At 38.3% G+C, this 17235-nt stretch overlaps 1 protein-coding gene across 2 annotated transcripts in view; it reads left to right on the top strand.

Annotated features, from left to right (window-relative positions):
• RORB (RAR related orphan receptor B) overlaps window positions 1-17235 on the top strand; it is a 225180-nt gene that overhangs the window by 135200 nt on the left and 72745 nt on the right. Inside the window, exon 1 of one of the 2 annotated variants that reach the window (XM_063455033.1) lies at window positions 15615-15667. The exons of the other annotated variant lie outside the window; for it this stretch is intronic. Within the exon in view, the coding sequence (XP_063311103.1) occupies window positions 15628-15667 (40 nt within the window). The 5' untranslated portion in view covers window positions 15615-15627. Of the gene's footprint in view, window positions 1-15614; window positions 15668-17235 lie in introns of those variants that run through there. 2 annotated transcript variants of the gene reach the window in all.

The following is a 17235-nucleotide window of genomic DNA, read 5'->3' as shown; positions in this document are numbered from 1 at the left end:
TAATATTTGAGCTTCCTCCCCTGTTATCCACTGTTATTTTAGGTAACATGAACATCAGGCCAAAGGACCCCATTACTTTTATTCTCTGACACCACATTCTTTTCTTCCTTGGCAGTGTATGCTTATAAAAAACGGCTGTCATTTTGAAAGGTTGGAAGTCTAAGCAATGGTATTATCTACAAAGGACAGAAAAAATGTGGAGTAAAAGCAGGTTAAAGAGAGCACAGCTTTCTTTATAAAAGACAGGCCTTCAAACACACACCAAAAATAAGATGGACAGGTTTAAATGTGCAGTCCCACTTGGAAGATTTTATTTGATTTGCAATATGAATACTCAGCCATTTAAGTCCATCGTTTTTTTATTTGTTTAATTATAGTATCATGTACATACATTCTACTTCTAAAAGCCTGCATTGTGAAAGCACAGTGTAAATATATTAAAGACAACACAGCTGTTGTTGGGTGTATATTGCCGCTTTACTATTCTAAAAAAGTTATAAAACATGGAGTACATGGGTCCTTTGTGTTTTTCTTAGAACAACATGCCATTTTATGAGAATCTACCTTTTGTGTTTTGTATGTATCTGTCAGATTCCTAAAGAAATGGTCTGACTATTTTAAAAAGCGCACTGCCCAGAAAGATGTGATAGGAACAAATGTACCTATAAATATGGATTAATTTAGACATCATTTCAGTGAAAGAGGATCTGACACTGACAAAAAAATATGAATGGCAACAATGTAAATATCTATAATCATTTGCTTTATTTGTATTAAATAGTGCTCTTGCCCAATTTTGTTTTAACCCTACCCCTACCCCTAATACTAACCCTACCCCTACCCCTACTAGGCTTAGGGGTAGGGTTAGGGGTATGGGTAGGGGTAGGATTAGGGTAGGGTTAGGGGTATGGGTAGGGGTAGGATTAGGGTTGTGGTTAGGGGTTAGGTTAGGCGTAGGGTTAGGATTGTGGTTAGGGGTAGGGTTAGGGTTAGGGGAAAGGTTACGGGTAGGGTTAGGGAAGGGTTAGATTCCTGTCATCATTCCCTTAATTTTCCTTCCCTCCCCTGTTTTGTCACTTTTCAGAAATCTGAAAGCACTTTGGCACTTCTGAAATTCGGCACTTCGGCAATTCAGTTTGGCACTTCGGCAATTTGGTTCGGCACTTCTGAAATTCAGCACTTCGGTAATTCGGATATTCGGAAGCATTCGATTGTCCGAATTGTCGAAGTTTGTCCAAATTTAAATTTGGACCGAAACTAATTGCACATGTCTAGTCACCATAATAAAATGTAGATGTCTGTATGTGTCCACTTAGAGAAGGTACAATTACACCAAGCTTTCCTAATATATAGGGCATTGCAGGCAGCATTTGCAGTGTGTGTAGTGTAGTGTGTGTCTACTGTGATTTGAGCCCTTTTTTTCTCTTCCGCTTACCTGGCTTTTAGAATACAGACATTATGTTTATTTATTAAGGCAGCTGAACTGTGAATTTAGAGGGAAGGGTCACCATTTTCAGTTCTTCTGCAGAGATAGAGCTCTGGAAGAACCTTTTTTTGCAGTGTGAAATAAGCACAAGGAAAAGAAAGTGTGCCTGCTTGAGCTAAATAGAAAGTTACCCAAAAGTTTGATCCCCAGATGTTGTAGAGCTACCATGATGCTTTGCATGCCTTTAGAATGCATTTATAATAACAAAGCATCATGGTAGCTGTAGTTTTAAAATATCTGGGGATCCACCTTTTGGACACCCCTGGTTTAAGCCATTAGTGGGCATGAGGTTAATGCAATAAGTAATGAAGATATCTGAAAAACCGAGAACCTTGACTGTCATCATATTATACCAACTTGTAGGGAGTGATGGTCCTGGAAAGATAGATTTATGTTGTATTATTATCCTGGCTAGTATTTTATTTGTTCCCAGCAGTTAAGACTCTGTTATACACACTGTTTAAATGACTAACTATGATTATGTTCTTAAAAATAAATCGAACTAAATAAATGTTACACTTGTTTTTGTTACATTGATTACATTTCTAGACTCTCTGCTTAGAAATCTTAAGCTTCAGTTACTGTATTACAAAAGCATGTAATCATTGGTTTTGCCTCAATGCTACAGAGCAATGACATTGCTTTAAACATATGCAACCAAGAGTTTGTATGTGCCAAATAACAACTAAAAGGTAAAATACAAACGTGTTCATGTAAATAAGGAAATTCCCTATAAAGTAAAAAAAAAATATGAAAGGGTTCACACGGTGAATATAGAGGTGAAATATACATTTCTCGGTATTTATTCAGTAATAAATCTATATACTTAAGGACTTTCTAAATAAATTGATCTTAAGACTCCTTAACATATTATCCCTAGCTCTATACAGAGATTCTATGCAGCGACTGGTCAAACTCAGGTTATTATAATGCAATATTAGCATTATCAGAACATAAGGTTATAATGAATCTACATCACTCCCTGGTTTGGTAGCATACCGTATATTTAAAACACGGGATGGATAGGGGGCGCATGCATGCTGTTCAGTGATAACTAAACTATTAAATATTGTAAGCAATTTTAGGGTTAGGAATTGTGTAGTGTTAAGGCTAAGGTTATGGCAGGCATTAGGATATTGCTACTGTAAGCATAGGGTAAGTATAGCGATACGAGGGAGTTGATATAGGATTAGCATTAACTATCAAAAATGTATTTAGATCCTAGACGGTAAGCTCGTTTGAGCAGGTTTCTCATCAAGCTCTTGTTCCTCTAACATTTTGCAATTTTCTCAAATATTGCTAAATTTGCCCCTCTTTTAAGTTTATAAAGCACTGTGTAATATGTTGGCGCTATATAAATTCCAATAATAATAATAATACAATTAATAATAATAATAAATCATAGACATATTAGGCATTTAACAATCAGGGCTGATAGGTTACTCTACTCAAGTAAGTGAATAAATATAGAATGATATATATATATATATATATATATATATATATATATATATATATATATAGATAGATAGATATAATATCATATATATTTATTTACGTTTATATTTTTGTATTGTTTTTACATAGTTATATGGTTTTACGAATCATATGTTGTTCATAATTTAGCCAATTCAAGTCACATGATTGCAGTGATTGCGGTGACTGCAGTGTCATTGACATCACATGACTTTTATCAAGAGGATTGTCTGCAAGGGGGCTGCCTTGGTCGTCAGGCACTCTTCCTGATCGGATCTGTTGAGGGGAGTGAGTATGCAAACCAGAGGGAGAACCAATAGGACAGCATTGCACACCCTAACGTCAAAAAATTATTAAAGAGCTAAATACTGTTTTGCATTGCTTTGCAAACAAAGTTAGCGTTTACAGAGATGTCTATAAATAATTACAGTGCAATATTACAAAATAAAATATCACCAGCTGGGATTTACAGTTATGATTTAATGTGAAAAATTAGATGGAGTCATACAACTGTACATTAAAATGATGATAACATGAAATGTATTGACTATATCTAACAGTGTGGTTCACAAAACGTGCATTGCATCTTTTATTGTTTGTGTTAAAATGAATAGAATGATTCAGAGGGTAGTCTCCTGGAGGTGAAATGGTTACACATCATGCTTCAAAAGCTTATTTATAGTGACTTTCCATTTTTCTTAACAAGTTCGCATATTGAAGTATGCATCCCCCAAATCCATCTTCTTCGGCTTTCTCTGGTGAAAGTGCTCTGTGCTTAAAATATATATGAGGTCTGTGCAGTTCTCTTCACTTCAGTTTCACTATGTGGCTCCTGTTAACAGGAGGTACAATAAATTATTAACAAACTACTAAGATGCCTTATTTGAATTTTTTTTTTTTAATTTGCCCTGTGAAGAAGGAATGAGAAAACCCTTTTACTTATCAAAAATGAAATGGGAAGGATCCTTTTATACATCCGAATGTTATTTCATATTTTCAATTATTTTAATAAATATTTGATTTGCCTGGTAGTCTAATACACTGCAAGAAGTGCTGAGAAGCCATACATCATTTTGCCTAAGTGGGTTGCATTCGACACTAAAGTGCTTCCAAACCAATGCCTACTGTTTCAAAGAATACCGTCATTATGAACTTGCACTTGGAATATTTTTGGTGATAGTGGTAAAATGTTCTTTGTATAGGGGTATGGGTAGGGGTAGGATTAGGGTAGGGTTAGGGGTATGGGTAGGATTAGGGTTGTGGTTAGGGGTTAGGTTAGGCGTAGGGTTAGGATTGTGGTTAGGGGTAGGGTTAGGGTTAGGGGGAAGGTTACGGGTAGGGTTAGGGAAGGGTTAGATTCCTGTCATCATTCCCTTAATTTTCCTTCCCTCCCCTGTTTTGTCACTTTTCAGAAATCCGAAAGCACTTCGGCACTTCTGAAATTCCGCACTTCGGCAATTCGGTACGGCACTTCGGCAATTTGGTTTGGCACTTCTGAAATTCCGCACTTCGGTAATTTGGATATTCGGAAGCATTCGATTGTCCGAATTGTCGAAGTTTGTCCAAATTTAAATTTGGACCGAAACTAATTGCACATGTCTAGTCACCATAATAAAATGTAGATGTCTGTATGTGTCCACTTAGAGAAGGTACAATTACACCAAGCTTTCCTAATATATAGGGCATTGCAGGCAGCATTTGCAGTGTGTGTAGTGTAGTGTGTGTCTACTGTGATTTGAGCCCTTTTTTTCTCTTCCGCTTACCTGGCTGTTAGAATACAGACATTATGTTTATTTATTAAGGCAGCTGAACTGTGAATTTAGAGGGAAGGGTCACCATTTTCAGTTCTTCTGCAGAGATAGAGCTCTGGAAGAACCTTTTTTTGCAGTGTGAAATAAGCACAAGGAAAAGAAAGTGTGCCTGCTTGAGCTAAATAGAAAGTTACCCAAAAGTTTGATCCCCAGATGTTGTAGAGCTACCATGATGCTTTGCATGCCTTTAGAATGCACTTATAATGACAAAGCATCATGGTAGCTGTAGTTTTAAAATATCTGGGGATCCACCTTTTGGACACCCCTGGTTTAAGCCATTAGTGGGCATGAGGTTAATGCAATAAGTAATGCATTAATAAAGTGCTTCCAAACCAATGCCTACTGTTTCAAAGAATACCGTCATTATGAACTTGCACTTGGAATATTTTTGGTGATAGTGGTAAAATGTTCTTTGTATGTTGTAATTTTCAATGTAGCTGAAGCATTCTACAATAACAAATGGACAGGTGAAATGTTTCAGCAGCCTTCTGGAGTTTCTGTGGAACGTAGATCTGTGCCCAAAATGTAGACCCTTAGATGTTGTAGAACTACAACTCCCTTGATGCTTCACATACCTTTGGAATGCTTTCAAAATGACAAATCATATTGGAAGCTGTAGTTTTATAACCTATGGGGATCTATATTTTGGGCACTCTTGTTGTAGTCTATCAATAGGTAGAGAGTTGTATTTGGGCACATAGGCTCTTCGACACTAATGGCTAACCTGGATAATGCAGATATGTATGAATTGCAACGACCATTATGCTCAGCTGATTTTAAAGGAACAATCCAAGCAGCAAAACCAAGATAGCTTAGCTGTAGATAGTGTAGTAGTTATAGTGCAAATCATGTCCTAGTGTTGTCTTGTGGTAAGTAGGCACACATATTTAGTGTGGTTTGATAACTTTTAACAGTCGTGAATACGCTCTTAGTGTATAAATATAAATAAACAGTACCTTCTAGGTATATACAAAGTGTCCTAAGTTGATATTCAATACCTTAAAAATAAACAGAATATACCAAACATAGTGTAAACTGTGACAATAAAAGTTTTTTGAAATAAGAGTGAAAAATTCCCACTCACACTTTAGAGAGCTAATAGTGTATAGCTCAATTTAGTAGCCCATGGGGTCCGTGAAGGCGACCCTATCCCTTCTTTTATACTGGATATTCTTTCCTTTGACTCCTGAAATGTTGAAAAGCATATATGGTGCAATACCTTATGGTTCCAATAGGGTATAAAAAGAACAAGTTTTCTATATTTAAAAGAAGAAAAACTACCACAACAAGAGGACATAGTCTTAAATTAGAGGGACAAAGGTTTAAAAATAATATCAGGAAGTATTACTTTACTGAGAGGGTAGTGGATGCATGGAATAGCCTTCCAGCTGAAGTGGTAGAGGTTAACACAGTAAAGGAGTTTAAGCATGCGTGGGATAGGCATAAGGCTATCCTAACTATAAGATAAGGCCAGGGACTAATGAAAGTATTTAGAAAACTGGGCAGACTAGATGGGCCGAATGGTTCTTATCTGCCGTCACATTCTATGTTTCTATGTTTCTACTTACAAACACAGAGCCATCCACATCGGCTCTGATCTAGGGTGTATGTGGTTAAGGCCCACACGCCTTCTTTAAAAGAGCAGGAACAATGCCAGCAGTGTTGAAAAAAGATAAATATACTTTATTTACATAAAACTATATATAACAATATAAAAACACTGACTAGGCATATAAAAAGTCTAAATGAATAAAGACCGATCTTCTCCAGATTCCAGGACGCGTTTCGCTGTAGCAGCTTCTTCAACTGGATATATAAAAAATCGGAAAAGTATTTTTCGGGTCGCCTTCACGGACCCCATGGGCTACTAAATTGAGCTATACACTATTAGCTCTCTAAAGTGTGAGTGGGAATTTTTCACTCTTATTTCAAAAAACTTTTATTGTCACAGTTTACACTATGTTTGGTATATTCTGTTTATTTTTAAGGTATTGAATATCAATTTAGGACACTTTGTATATACCTAGAAGGTACTGTTTATTTATATTTATAGACTAAGAGCGTATTCACGACTGTTATAAGTTATACAGCGCTGCACCAGCACTTTACCACTAGATCCATTTTAAAGATAAGAATTGGTGTTTAAGCTGCTTATCCGTTTTTTTTCACTTCTAAAGATTAGCGCTAGTACTACCCTTTTTGGTTTGATAACTTACCTGGGCTCCACTGGGCACCTGCAGTCGTAGCCTCTGCTTTCGGTCTTCTCCATTAGAGAGAGCGTGAGTGCTGATGTCCTGTATTAGAACATAATAATTACCATTTGTGGAAAAGAAACACAGACAAAAATATGCAGCACATCAGCAGAATTAATATACTTGCAGCACTGCAAAAACAAAATGTCTTGAAATATTGTCGGATGGACTAACAATGTGCCTGAATACCTACAAATTTCAAAATGAACATTGCATAGAAAAATGTGCCCATTAGTTCAAATGATATCAGCTGCCAAGTGTATTGACCCTATTGGAATACATTGCAATTTTACACACATTCCACGGCAAATCCGTTTTTTCTTAGCATGCAAGGTTCACTTGCAAGGTTGCAAGGTTGTTTAATGACTCAAATGTACTCATTTTTGTAAAGTAAATTTGTATTTATTTTTTCTGGAATTCACTCCATGAACTAGTTACCATATTATTAACATATAAGCAAAATGAATGGGTCAGGGAGAGCTGTGAAAATCATCTGTAAATGGAAATTTATGGGCAATGGATCAAATTATTTGTGTGATTTATTTTCTAATGACAAAGAAATGTGGAACTGACTGTTACTTTCATTAGAAAAAGTTACAGCTAAAACAAATTATTGCTTAAGAAGGTGTGTATTGTTTGTTTTTTTTTTGTGAGTTTTTGGTGTTGGTGTCCTTTAAGGGACTCTCTAAGCAACACAACCAGTGCAGCTTGGTGTCATGGATATGTTACCTAGAGATTCTTGGTGCCTTTCCCTAGTTCTACAGTACATCAAATTGTTTAGAAATGGTTTGACGAAGCATAGGGCTCTCAACAGCCACATTCATATTTCCTGTTATTGCTTTGCCTGTTATTAATTTCAATGTTAGCACTAACCCTCTACAGGCTGGCTGAAATTCATATTAATGATGTGGAATTGAAAAATGTGCATTATCAATGTGGTTAGTTACGGGACAGCATGATGCAATGGAGACATTCATAAATTGCTTGACATAAAATTTGTGGATTGCAAACCAAGATTAATTAATTTTCATTATTTTTCAATGACAAATTTGTTTCTCTATTGTTTTCTAATAGTTTAATAAGTTTAGGATATTTTGCCACTTCTATCTCTCTCGAAGCTTGGTATCAACCTGAAAGCAGGTATGTCCCCTTCTTGGTCTAGCCTGTACTCCACCTTTTTCTCAGCCCCAGTAAGAAGGGTTTGATGGGCTCTTAATCCAGAACTGCCACTTGGCTGCTATGACATTAGAACTAGATGGCTCACATTTTGTCACATTTTTTGCTCCTTGTAACTTTATATTAGATCTAGCAAAACATCATGATTTTTAATATACTTAACATCTAGTGCGTGTCACAATGGGCCTTTTTAAGACTTTGTGCATGTCATATGATCTGGCACTTTGTATAATATTAAACTGTGAATTAAAGTCTAAAGCATAACATAGAATACATATTTTGTCCTATTTAAAATGTAATATTTCCTAAAACATTGTACAATAGAATTGAAAAACAACAATGGCTTTGTAGGCCATTATATTGACACTTCCATAAATCACTGTTTTACCTTTACTGCCCTTGATAATATGAAAGTCTCTTACTGTACTGGCATTACCTCCTTGACCCTGTATAAGAGAGTAACTGTTAAATCTCTTGGTACATTGCATACCAATTAACACTGAACACAGACATTGCTCTGAAGTTCAAATTTCTAACTTTCTAATTAATGTGTTAAAAGAAATGTTTATTAAAAAATACATACGGAATGGTTGAATTAGTTAAAATGTAGCTGATGTTATCAGTTTTGTAAAGGTGTCTCTTCCATAATGGATGATATGGTCAGCCAAGCTCCTATTTTTTTTAATGAGTTTGGAGTGAGGATTGGATAAATGGTAGCAAGTTAACATTTTTACTCCAATATAATCTAATTTCTTCTGGAACAAAGGAATTTGAGATTTCTTTTTTTTTTTCGTGCATTATTGTTCTATAAAGCAATCCGTTGTTCTCTATACATAATACCAACACAACTTACTAACTATATTTAAATCTGAGTTTCCATTTTTTGTTTTGTTTTGTTTTGTTTTTTTATAATAAATATATAGAACACTCACCCCCCGGCGACAGAAAATGGGCAGACGTGGAATCCATAATGACAGGTGCGGACCTACCGCAGCTACTAATGTGGGTTCCTAGGGAGCACAGGCCACCTATCAGGATCACATGCTCGATCATAATAAACTCCCTGAAGATATGGGACACTTTCAAACTAAAATTCCATTTAGCATCAGACCCGTCCCCCCTCACACCATACCTACGCAACAAGGCCTTCACCCCCGGGATGTCAGCTAGAGATTTCAGAAATCTAGAGAGGAGGCTTACAACGCATCTGCCACATCTACGAGGGGACAGAGATTATTTCTTTTGACACATTGAGACAGCGGGGCCATCTTACCCCTGCTGATTTTTTCAGATATATACAAATCAAAGATTTCGCAAAAGCACCATACATAAAAACAGCGGCCCGGCAACAAATGACTTTCTATGAGCGCATTTGCCTTCAAGAAACTATACCCAAAGGCATGATAATGCTCTTGTATGCCCACCTCTGCTCCGAAGCCAGGGACTGGGGTAAACTAACCTACACAGATCAATGGGAAAAAGACCTGGGGGAAACCCTAGAAGGTATATAATGGCAAGAGATATGGGAGGCTAACCATTCCTCATCGGTGTGCGTTACCCTCCAGGAACAATCCATAAAAAACAATGCTTTGCTGGTACACCACACTGGTTAAGTTGAATCAAATGCAAAAAACTCCTACAGACACGTGCTGGAGGGGTTGCTGTCAGAGGGGAACGTACGTTCATATGTGGTGGGAATGCTCACGGATAGTCACATTCTGGAAACAGATACAAGACCTAGTAACTCAGGTCTTCTCGAGAGCTCCAGACCTAGATCCGTGGCTATTCCTGCTAAGCAGAACTATAGACGGTTGGTCTAAACATGAGCAAAAGCTAATTCACAAAATTACCCTGGCGGCCAGGAGAGCAATAGCCTCAGGATGACTCAAACCAAACATACCATCCAGGTCAGGGGTGATAAGGCGGATCAAAGAAGTCCACCTGATGGATAACTTAACAGCTAGGCTAAGAGGCACCTTGAAAACCTTCCAGAAGATCTGGGAACCGTGGGAAAACTCCAACCTGGCCAACTTAACATGAACAACCTCAAAAGTCCAACTGAATAGTAGGTCTTCCCCGAACCCCCCACCCCTACCACCTTTTCTCCTTCTCTTTTCTATCTCTACATCTATCAGTAGAACCAAACCTACAGGTTCTATATAAAACAAAACTGCGACCCGCACACGATATTTCCTAGGACGGTCTCACAGGGTGAACAAATAACACGATTCACGAACCCAGTAATCTACCACGCACTAACCACCCCCACAGGCGATCACTGAGAATAGATGGCAGGAAAGGTAGACAATAAGATCAAACGACCCTGGGAACCACCTATTGCTAAAACCTAACGATCAGTTGATGCAGCAGACATATGTGCTCGGTAGTACCATGTTGTTTGAGCCAAAAGCTGTAATATGTTAATGTACACAAACTTATTATCTGTATCATAACACGTATGTAACCCTTGATGACCGATTATACACTACTCATATCGATTACAAATAAAGAATTACAAAAAAAATATATATATATAGAACAAAATGTAACTGTAGCATAATTAATTAAAGATAAACATTTGTTTGGGTCTCTGAATCCATACCATTGGGCTGAATGCCACTTTCCCTATCATCTAGGGGGTATTGTAGTGTAGACGTACCTTTATTGAAATCTCCACACAAATCTCTAGAGCTTAGATCTAAATTATAATTCTGTTTGCCAAACATCCAATGATGTTAAAAATCTTCTCTGCTGATTCCAGACACATTAATCTATAAAGCTCTACTTTTTACCATCTCTAAATAATACCCTAATCATCAACTGTGTTAAACCTAAGACTTAGAATCTTTCCTAGTCTTTCCTAATCCCCTGCTATGCCTTCAATGCGTCTTCTAAAAGGCACATAATCTTTGGCATTTCTACCCTCCCCCTAGCACTATAACTTCCAAAAGCCTTGCAGGCTTCTCTTTATCAAATCCACATCCCTATAAAAGGTCCTGGCTGGGTCATTCTATACACAAACAACTGTTATGTCTGCCTAAATGATCAAGATCCCATCTTTTAAAAAGGACACCCTAAGCACCAAAAGCCCTGCATATTAATATACTAGCTATGCTGCATACACGCTTAGCATGATGATGCCAAACATAGCTCATAGAGAAGCATTGAATTCATTGTTTTTTATAAGAAGCATTGAATATATGGAGCATAGTGATTGCTACATATGCACTTTAGATCCACACTGCTTCTCGATGAGAAGCTTTTGATTGAACCAGACATCCACGAACATGGTGACCTCACCAAGGATGGACTCCAACAAAGAGACTGTGTCAGCACTGAAGTGCAGGTAGGTTGTTTAAAAAAAACAACAACACTTTTTTCTGTTTGTATTTTGTTAATGGTACACTAATAGCACCAATACAAGTTTAGCTTAATGGAGTGTTTTTGGATTATAGTACATGCCCCTGCATTCTCCCTGCCCAATTGTCTGCTATTTATGAGTTAAATAACGTTGTTATTGCATCCCTAGCTAAATCTCTACCTGCCTGTGACCTACACAGTGTCCCTACATAATTCCTGAAAAATAAATTAATGTTTAAACTTTATTTTTGCAAACATTGTTTAATATAGAATATTTTCCCTCCTACTCTGATAATAGGCTGATAGAGGCTAGTGTGTGATTAAAGTTCATTAAAGTGTAGGAGACAACAACTTGTAAAATAAACACACTGTACTGTCACATCTGATAGGCTGTGTGATTCAAAGGAAGAGTGTTAGGGCTGCATAAACAAAAACAAAAGTAATTTAACTCCTAAAATTGACCAGTGAGACTGACAGGGCCAGATTAACATAGGGGTCTTTGGAGCTGCAGCTCAAGGCCCATGCCCATGGGATAGGCCATTGAGTAAAAAAAAAATATATATATATAATAATAACTTTTTTTTTTTTACTTTTTTTTTTTAAATTAACACACTACTCTTGCACCTAGACAGTATTGCTGCCTTGTCAGTGACTGTATTGCAGTATTACTGGTAATACAAATGCCAGTATTTTTTATCAGTATAAACAGAGATTACTCTGCCATACCAGCAGGCTTGTAGGGGTCACTGTGTGTGGATAGAGGCAGGGATAGGAAGTTACAGCATATCCCCGCCCTTCTCTACTCACTGATCTGCGGGGGAGCAGCTACACAGTACATTGACCCCAGATAGCAGCTCCCAGCCTGCAGAGACAGCCTACAGCTCAGGTGGGGTGAAATACTGCAGGGAGACATGGGGACACCGAGACACTAGTAGACACTGGGAAACCTAGGGACAATGAGACACTTGGGGACACTGGGAGACACTGGAACACTGAGACACTTGAGGACACTGAGACACTAGGGGATGCTGGGAGACATGGGGATGTTGGGAGACATTGGGACACTGGGAGACTTGGGGACACTCATGTGTATCCCATGTGTCTAAGTGACCCCATTTCTCCCAGCCAGTGTCCCTAGTGTATCAGTGTCCCCTTGTCTCCCAGTGTCCCTAGTGTCTCAGTGTCCTCTAGTCTCCCAGTTTCTCAGTATCCCCTAGTCTCCCTAGTCTACCAGTGTCATCTAGTCTTTCAGTGTCCCCATGTCACTCAGTGTCCCCTAGTGTCTGTGTCCCCATGTCTCCCCATGTCATTAGGACACTAGGGGACACTGAGACACTAGGGGACAATGGGGAGACTGAGATGCTTGGGGACACTGAGACACTTGGGGACACAGGGAGACATGGGGAGAGTGAGACACTGGAAGACATAGGGACACTGAGTGCCCCCATGTCTTCCAGTGTCCCTATGTCTCCTAATATCTCCTAATGTCTCCTAATATCCCCAAGGGTCTCAGTGTCCCCATGTCTCCCAGTGTCCCCAGTTCTCCCCGTGCCCCCATGGGAGTCATGGAGACACAGACACTAGGGGACACTGGGTGACATGGAGACATGAGGGGACACTAAGAGACATGGGGCACTAAGATACTGATACATAGGGGACACTGAGACCTAGGGACACTGGGTGACAGACACTTGGAGACAGGGAGACACAGGGAGCAATCCATCCATACGGCAGCATCAAACTGTAAGTAGTTTTTGGGTTATTTTACAGACTTTAATTATGCAAATTTGTATGGTTGGTATTTTTTTCCAAGAAAGGTTGCAACCCTAACTACTCTTCACATACTCTTGCTTAAGTATGGAAACTTAAGGGGGGTGTATGGGAGCAAAACTTGTGTGGACTGGCTGACAATGAAATTAGTTAAAGTAATGCTGTCACGTATCCTTCAACTCCATGTCACAAACACAGAGAGAATTACCTTCCTAAGATTTAGAGGAGTGCCGCTTGGCGGTCCTCTGCCATGAAGCCTGGCTTTTGTGACATGTCGGTGGATGCCGTCTGCTGCGGATCCACACTATTATATAGCCCCACGTCTGTCCATGGTAGAGACGACGTTGATGTGTGAGTGACGTCAGGCAAAAGATGCACACGCACGTTTCGGGGTCAAAGGCAAGGTACGGCCAATGCGATCTGCAAGAGGGTTATTTAAGCTCACCTATTCCTTTAGCTCATTGCTCTGTCTTGGTTTCCCTTGATGGTTATCCAAGAGTGTGTTCCTGATCGTGTGTTTCTGGTTTTTGACTTTGGCTTAGTTTTGACTTCCCTGACTTCTGGTATCCTTGACTATTGGCTTTTCCTTATTGCTGTGTCTCGTTCTGTGTCCCTGACCTCGGCTAGTATATTGACTATTCTCTGGTACATTAAGTCCGGCCATTCCAAGGTCCGGTTAGACGTTATCCTTAGTCCTAGGTGTGATACTATTCTGCGATCAGCTGTAATCCTGGCAAATGCTAACTTTGGTCTCTCTAACACTCTGGCATACCCTTTCTTCTACACTCACTACACACAACTTTTCTCTGTCCCAGACTTTATACCAGGAGCTTCTGCCTGCTAGTAAGAAGATAAGGAGACAAGTGGACATGTGAGTGCTAGAGGACAGTCCTTAGAAAGCATGGAGCGAGCTTAAATGCCAAGCACAGGGGTCTGTCGGCATAGTATGCCCTTAGTTGGCCAGCCTGCAGGATTGGCAGGCAGCCTGGCATGCATTCATGCCAGGCAGGCCTTCCAATTCTTTCGGCAGACATGCCCATTTTTGGGGGATCTATTTGCTTATAGTTGCATCTTATGAGTTTCCCTCCAGCATCATCTTCATCAGATACATGATGCTTGGGAGGTATTACTGTTTATGTTTTTGGTCGATAAAAGTCTGTAATTAGGCCTATCGTAATTTTCAGCTCCAGGCCCACTAATCTGGCCTTGGAGACTGAATGGGCATGATCCATACATCAAATTGGCTTCATTAAGCTAAAGGTGTTTTGGTGCTTAGAGTATCCTTTTAACAAAGAGGGGACCCTAAAATAAAAGTAGTGAGGGACACATCAAAATTATTAATACACTTATTTTCATATCAGTGTTCATTTACTTTAGACTAGTGTTGATTGCCATAATGTTATTACAACTGACATGAGGCTTTAGAGTAACTCTCTAAGCCCCCAAATCACTACAGTGCATTGTAGTGGCTATGGTGCCTAGTGTGCCTGGAATTCTCACAGTGTAAGTAGTCGAACTATTTGCAAATGGTTTGACAACTTATCTGAGGTCCAGAGAAAGCCAGTTACCATCTCTTGTGCACCCATAAGCTCTCTGCACAGATCCAGCCTAGCAATGCAGGGCTGAGCTCACTAGCCTAGAGCACTCAACCAATGAGCTTGCCTTGCATGGCAGTGCTTAAATCAGTGGAGATAACAAAAGCATGTAGAAGGAGCTTTCAGCTCAACTGGTAGCTTGGACTGGAACCCGGAGGACCCGAGACAAGTTGTCAAACCGTTCAGGGTATCCTTACACAGATTACTATGATGTGGTGAAATTCAGTACCTTAAGGGTATTTAATAAATATTTATAAATAACTTGTGGGAACTACTTGAACAATACTAGACATCCTCATTTATTAATAGAGTATTTTAAAAAAGTTTAGATACTAAGTATTTTTAGTTCTCTAAATGTTATTCCTTTTTAAATTGTATAACATCAGAACAAATTTTATATTACATGTATGCATTCACGACTACTACAATTATCTGAATTTTCAAACCTTCTATTACATTTTACATTTTTTAAAATCTTGAATTGGCAAAAATGAAAGAAAACCATAATTTATCTTAGAAATAATCCCGTGATTTTGCTTAACCTCAGTTGTCACTCATACTTATGCAATGCAATGGAAAAAGTCGATGCTGTTGCCATCTCTCTCATTTAATCTTATTAATGCAGTCTAATAGACTCCTTGTGAATGCATGGAAGGCAGTAGATTGAATGGTTAAACAAAAACAGACTTTTTGCAAATACTATGTGTGAAAATCATCTGAGAATGAAATCGGATATAATTGGTGAGTGACTTTGTTAATTTTTTTTAATTCTATAGTTTTTATTTTGGCCTTTTAATGCACGCTGTGCTCTGTGCATAATGTCATTGCATGGGAATTATGTGTGTATTTTGGGTCATTTAGGATTGAGTATTTTAGTGGGACCTAAATATAACTGAATGGTATACTCATTGGGTTCTTGGAATAAAACATTACAATTAAGCAAGGGAGGTGTGCAAGAAAAGGGAGATACTGTTAAAATAGGTTGATGTATTGTTTGCAAAATAAGTTTGCATCAGGGTTTTAAAGAAATGAAATATGTGCAAAAATGTTACATAGAAAATACATACATTTGTGCTTGCAATACAAATCTTGGAAACATAAATGTATATATAAAAGAAGAAGTAAAACTGTATTTAGCTCCCCCCCACAACTGTTCTTTATACAATACTATCAATTGCTGTATTATATACCTAGTTCAAATTATTTTAAATATATAGGTATTAGTGATCTGACGTTTGAGCCTTTTTTTTATATTTGTTACTTTTTTCTCAATTTCTACATATTTACAAATGTCGGGATTGCCCGATGTCTAATTTTTATCACAATGTTTTTTTGTTGTGTTTGTGAAACCTTTCATTGATTTAAGTATACATTGTGGTAAATGAAATGCGATCTTTGCAATGTTATGATTTTCCTCTCCTGTAGTTCTGTTTTACATGTCATTGTCTGTTAACTGAAAATAAATCATATGATACTCTGTAGAGCATTGAGAGGCCAAACGGATTCAATTCACACAGAAAACTATTGTCACTTATGATAAAAAGATATTGAAATATATTGGTGTATTCATCAAGTCGTACATGAAGTAGGTGGTAAAAGAAAAAAAAAATACAAGCAAGGCTATTCACTAATCTGCAAATTAATAGAAATTAGTTGAATTGGAAATATTCAAAGGTCAACAGTGTTTCTAGCGCAACTATTTTGGACTTAAGTGAACCTGTAATTGAAAAAATGACCTACCTTAAATTGCTTCTGTTTACAGTTATATCATAAATTGCTTCTGTTTACATTTATATCATAAAGATCATAAAGATGTTTACATTGATATCATAAAGATACATGGTGTATCTTTATGATATAAATGTAAAGATGTACTCACTTTTCCTCTGTTCCAGCGCTGCTTCATGGGTGTCACTCTGGGTGTAACACCCACCTCCTGGCCGTCCACCGCTGCGCCTGTGCTCCGCCTCTACTCTTCTTTGATTTGCCCTGCTTGGGATGTATCGCCAAGCAGGTCAAATCTTGTCAGTGATGACAGCATGCTGTCTTTGTTGCCGGTGTGCCTCCACCGGAAAGAAGTGATGTTACGTCACTAGCTTCTATACGCCATAGCTAGCGCTAGAACAGGGATAGGCAACCTTTGGCACTCCAGATGTTGCTGACTACATCCCCCATAATTCTCTTTCACCCATAATGCTGACAAGGCATCATAAGATGTGTAGTCCAAAACATCTGGAGTGCCGAAGATTGCCTATGCCTGCGCTAGAAGCATGTGCTGCATTTATACATATGTTCGCCAAATTGCTAGC

The sequence above is a fragment of the Pelobates fuscus genome, chromosome 5, assembly GCF_036172605.1.
Source record: "Pelobates fuscus isolate aPelFus1 chromosome 5, aPelFus1.pri, whole genome shotgun sequence".
Lineage (NCBI taxonomy): Eukaryota > Metazoa > Chordata > Amphibia > Anura > Pelobatidae > Pelobates > Pelobates fuscus.
The sequence above is the reverse complement of the archived record's forward strand: the minus strand, read 5'-3'. Positions and strand labels throughout refer to the sequence as shown.